The 6,106-nt window shown below is 24.3% G+C and overlaps 1 protein-coding gene across 1 annotated transcript; it reads right to left on the reverse strand.

The window, feature by feature from the left end:
• Positions 1 to 1,737: 1,737 nt before the first annotated feature.
• GMPS (GMP synthase [glutamine-hydrolyzing], putative) lies at positions 1,738 to 3,375 on the reverse strand (the record flags this gene model as incomplete). Its single annotated transcript, XM_029004443.1, has 1 exon — positions 1,738 to 3,375. One exon carries the CDS (start codon positions 3,373 to 3,375, stop codon positions 1,738 to 1,740), a length of 1,638 nt encoding a protein of 545 aa, XP_028861132.1.
• Positions 3,376 to 6,106: the final 2,731 nt, after the last annotated feature.

The following is a 6,106-nucleotide window of genomic DNA, read 5'->3' on the forward strand; positions in this document are numbered from 1 at the left end:
ATTCTTCTCGGTATTTCCAACAATGAATCAACTGAAGTATATTAATATAAATAACAAAAGTGTTACTCAGCCCTTATATTTTAATTGCATGCATTTCATCGTTACTTCCCTTCTTTTTATTTCTTTCTTTCTAATTTTTACTTAATACAAGGAAAATGTTTATGTTCTAATAGTTTTCAAAAAAAAAAAAAAAAAAAAAAAAATATATATATATATATATATATTCTCAAAAACGATCCTTTTTGTCATAATTTTATGGTTCTATATGCTTGCAGGAATAAACCAACGAAAAAAAAAAAAATAAAATATTCTTACCGGTGTTATAAATATACGTTTATACATTATATTACAATAAAATACATTGTGTAATATTCGGAATAGTTAACTTAAATTAACCTAAAAACTATTTTGGTTATACACAAACTTCCATTCTTATTGAGAAGAATGTAAAACAAAAAAAAAAAAAAAAATATGTATTCATTTTAAAATGTCCTTCTAAAAACTTTCTAATAGTTCGTATATATGTTCTTTTTTTTTAAAATTTTAGGGAGTTTAATTATGCATTACGCATATAACTTTTAACAAATTATAATTTGGTGATACATTGTAAATGATATTTAACAGTAACGAATATATATATATATATATATATACGATCTATCCGTTTTACTTTTACTTTTACTTTTTTTTTTTTTTTTAATCTTTTTAGCAAAATTTCCTTTGCGTTATTATTAAAATGTGAATAATTTTCTTATACTGAAAAGAAGTACACGTCCTTTGATATTTTCGGCAATACTTTTAATGTTAATTCTATTCTCAACTACATATCTAAGCCGATTAATGGAAAACTTTATGTACTATACATTTATAGCTTAATATTCTACCCCTTCGATATAAGTAAGTAGTTCCATGGTATCTTAAATTCCATCAGCAGGAAGTAAATCCTTGGACAACAACGTACAACTAGAATACATATTTTTACGGGCACATATATATATGTACATACGTATATATATAAACATGTACGCAAATGCGCTAAAAATAAATATTCATTATTAACAGTGCTATTTTGAGAATACTCATGATTTGTTTATAAAAGGTGATAGTGTAAAAAGTTAATATCGGAGGGGTAGACCACCTCTGTTAAGTACAAAAGGTAGAGCAAAATTTTAATAAATTCCAAAATTTACACAATTACATTGTTTTATTGCTAATACTGCTAAGCCGCTATCTTTAAATGCTTAACGAAGTTGGGCTAAAATGGTAAAGGATTTCTTTTATGAAAATTATGATCGAAAGTTTACGAATTAAAGGTGAAAGGCGAAAGGCAGGGGAAAAATAGGGAAGATAAAGACTGATGAGCATAAAAAAAAAGGAAAAAATGAATGGTAATGGAAAAAGAATATAATTATGTAAAATGGTAAAAGACCAAATTTATGAGGAATTGAAATGGGCCAAAAAGAAAAGGAACGGGATAGGTATAAACCAGATGGGATAAAATAGGGCTACCACCACAGCGCTAGGCTTATAATGATTTAAAAATTGTAGACTATTTAATTCAAGGCATTTATAAGCTTAGAAATTTTTTTCATAGATATTATACTAAAGGTATTATGAGAATTATAGAAAGAATTATATACATTGAATAGAGCACATAAATGACCGCTTCATCTTTTTCTTCACCATTTATTGTTTGCTATTTTTTTTTTTTTTTTTTTTTTTTCTCATTTCTCGTATTTATTCAAATTCAATAGTTGATGGGGGCTTAGAAGAAATGTCGTATAGAATTCTGTTGACACCTTTCACTTCACTCACTATATGTGTTGATATTTTCTCCAGAATATCATAAGGAATTTTATACCAGTTAGCCGTCATGAAAGAGGATGTTTTAACTGCTCTTAAGGCACAAACGTAATCATATGATCTTGCATCTCCTCGTACACCCACAGATCTTGTAGACAGTAGTACAGCAAAAGCTTGACTAATATCATTATATAAATTATACGATTTCAAATCGTTTATAAAAATATCATCAACTTCTCTTAATATATTTAGTTTATGTTTATCTATTTCTCCAATAACACGTATAGCTAAACCTGGACCAGGAAATGGATGTCTGTTAGTAATTTCTGGAGGCAAATTTAATTCTTGCGATAATTTTTTAACATCATCTTTAAACAGGTATTTAAAAGGTTCGAATAATTTGAACTTCAAATTTTTTGGTAATCCCCCTACGTTATGATGTGTCTTAATAGTATCTGACAAATTTTTTGAACATTTACTTTCTATGATATCAGGATATAAGGTCCCTTGTAATAAAAATGTTTTTTCAATATTTATATTCAAATTATTTACTGCTTTTTCAAATTCATCAATAAATAGTTTTCCAATAATTTTTCTTTTCTGTTCTGGGTCTGTAATTCCTTTTAAATTATTTAAAAAAATTTCGGAAGCATCAATTTTGGTTAAGTTCATACCAGGAAATAATTTTTTTAAAAAAGTATAAACCTTTTCTCCTTCATTTTTTCTTAATAATCCATTATCTATAAAAAATCCAAAAAATCGATCTTTAAATATTTTATGTGTAAAAGCTGCAGCAACAGTACTATCAATTCCACCAGACATGGCAGCAATAACATAATGATCATGTGCATATTTTTTTATATTGTTAAATTCCATTTCGTGATATCTAATTGGGTCAAATGTTTTTGTACATTTACATATTTTGTACGCAAAATTATAAAACATCTGATCCCCATCTACTGACTCATATACCTCTGGATGATACTGAACACCATATATATTATATTCTTTATTGTATATGGCACATACCAAACAATTTTCACTTGAATTTACTATGTAAAAACTCTCAGGAATTTTTGTTACCTCTTCCGTATGATTCATCCATACTGTCGTTGTGCCTTTATTTTTTATATCATCAAATAAAACACATGTACTATTATTTTCAAGTAATTTAAACTTGTTATACTTTTCCTCACTGGAAGAAGTTTCTTGTCCTATTATATTTATCTCATAACTACCATATTCAGAATTTTTAGATTTTTTCACTTCACCATTCATTTGTACAGCTATTTCTTGCATACCATAACAAATAGCAAAAATTGGAATTTTCTTTTTCAAAAAGTATTTTAGAACTTCTTTTTTTAAATGTGGTGCCCCTTCTTCATTAACAGAGTAAGGTCCCCCTGATAAGATAACTCCTTTTACATTTAAACTCTCAACATCCTTCAAATCTATATTGTAGTCCCTTGCTTCACTAAAAATTTTTATATTATTTAATCGCTTTACTATTAAATGAAAATACTGCGAACCAAAGTTCAGAACTAGTATTGTATCGCACGCGTCCTCCCCCATTATGCATACGTCGTATATTATAAGGTAGATTTGAATTTTTATATTTACGTAATTGTGTACGTAATTGTGTACGTAATTGTGTACGTAATTGTGTACGTAATTGTATATGTAATTGTGTATGTAATTGTGTATGTAATTGTGTATGTAATTGTGTATGTAATTGTGTACGCAATTGTGTACGTTACTATGTATGTGTGTGCATACCTGTTTATCCCCGTACTTATGTATGTATTTACGTTACTATACGGTAGGATCGCTTTTTAACTAAATTTTTGGCGAATAGAAAACAAATCTCCGAATTTCACAAAAATTTAATTACCTTTCTACAAAATTATTTTATTATAAAAAAATTATCTTTTATTTTTTATGAAGTATAGTAAATATAATCAGTGAAATGGCATAAAGATTTCTAACATACATGCATAAAGCGAGACAAATTTCATGTTTTTCAGATGTATCTTAAATATGATAAATAAGATGCATTAAATTAGTCAAAAAAAAAAAAAAAAAGAGGCAATAAAATGATTGAAAAAAAAGTAAAAAAAAAAAAAAAAAAAAAAATTCTGTATGAATAAAGAAAATTTTTTTAACTTAATATTGCTTTAAAATAATAGAAAAACACAAAATAAAAAAATTATAAGAAATGAATAAAAATTACTATCTCCTATAATCCTGAATACATAGTTTAATTTTATTTTTGAATCGATTTCAATATTTTTATTTTAAATAAACAAATTTAAGCAGCTTTATAACGTATACTATTAATAAAAAAAAAAAAAAAAAAGAAAGGTAAATAACCTATAAATAATTATATTACACACGCGCTTAACTTTAGTATGATACATTACAGGTGTACTCGTGTTAATATTTACATTATTATTTATATATATTAATATTATAAATTGAGTCTACTTAAAAAATAACTTGCCTTTTTTTTAATATATGCTACATATATATTGTGCTGTCCTAATTTAACATCACTCAGTACAGGAAACTAAAAACGACGTGAAAATTTTGTAATTTTAATCTATTTTTTTAGATAATTTTTTATAAATACATCATCCATGTGCTTTAGAAACATATATTTTATATGTACATGTAAATACAACAACCGAGTGACTCTGTACTCCCATTGTTTTTTTATCATTCTTTCGTTTTTTTCGTTTTCCAAAAGAAAACATACTCTAATGAGGTAAAAGAGGTTAATCTTGCTAATATTTCTTATATAAATAATATATATATATGTATATTCAAAAACACATATATTTTGTAGTAAATTAAAACATAAAAAATCCACTTTCAAATACTTTTTAAATATATGCGAATGTTTCTTTTATTTTCTCTGGTCTTTTAAATTATTTTTAAACGAAAAGGAAAGCGTAACAGCAAAGACACGTGAAAAAATAAAGCAAGAAAATAATTATTTTTTTTTATTCAAAAATATTAAAAAAAAAAAAAAAAGCCTTTATATATACATTTTTATATTTAGTATTTTATCTCTATTTTAAATTTGCCTTATATTCCTATTTTGTCATTTTTTTTTTTATTAAAAACAAAATAAAAATACGAATCATAAAACGTAAACTTTATGTTAGGATATCCAAAATAGGGTCTTTTCCTATTTCCTAAAATTTTATACCACTTAAAAAGTAATATTTTATTATACAAGATATATAATTAGATAACAGTAAAAAAAAAATTACAAAAAAACAAAAGAATGTATGGAAAAATAGGACATTGTTCTTTTTGGTACCTAATATTTTTAATATTTATTTTTTTTCTTTTTCATTTATATATCGAAAAGGAAAGAATGATAATAACAACATTATATATGCCCCTGGACTGTGTCTTCATATATATATGTGAAGTATTTATATCAAAAAAAAAGAAAAAAAATGAGCGATGTTGTGTATATAACATGTTCATATATAAAATATATATATATAAATGTAATTACATGTAAAAATAATATAATATGTAGACCCTAATTAGGGAATACTAAAGTTTACCAACTCTTGAACTATTTAAGTTCCAATGAAAATACAAAGACATACTAAAAGAGTAAAAAAAACCCGTGGGTTAATCTTTTAAAAAGGAGTAAATTGTAAAACTGTTATTCCATATAAGTCGAAAAAAAAACAAAGAAAAAGAAAAACAAAGATAAACAAAGATAAACAAAGATAAAAACAAAAATAAAAATAAAAACGAGAATAAAAACAAGAATAAAAACATGAATAAAAACATGAATAAAAACAAGAATAAAAACAATAATAAAAGCAAAAATAAAAACAAAAATAAAAGCAAGAACTAAAATAGAAAATTAACGTATATAGAAAAAAAATATAAACAGTAGCATGCAAAAAGCAATATACAAGAAGAATAAAGGATATGCAAATAAAAGCAATCAAATATCATAAAACCGGCAAAAAACAAAAAACAGGTCAAATACATAAAACAAAAAAAAAACATAAAAATAACAAAAAACAGGAAACAAAAAATAAATTACAGATTACAAATTACAAATAATAAAAAATTACAATTAAAAAATAACAAAAAACTTAAAACGTGGAAGGTGGAAGGTTATATAAAAAAATAAAATAAAAAAAAATAAGAAAAAAAAGAAAATATAAAAAGTTGTCATGCTCTTAAAAATACTGAAATTTTTTATAAAATATGAATGTAAAATATTATATATATATCTAATATGTTAGTATCATTTTGCAATGATTGC

This window comes from Plasmodium malariae (assembly GCF_900090045.1).
Source record: "Plasmodium malariae genome assembly, chromosome: 8".
Taxonomy (NCBI): domain Eukaryota; phylum Apicomplexa; class Aconoidasida; order Haemosporida; family Plasmodiidae; genus Plasmodium; species Plasmodium malariae.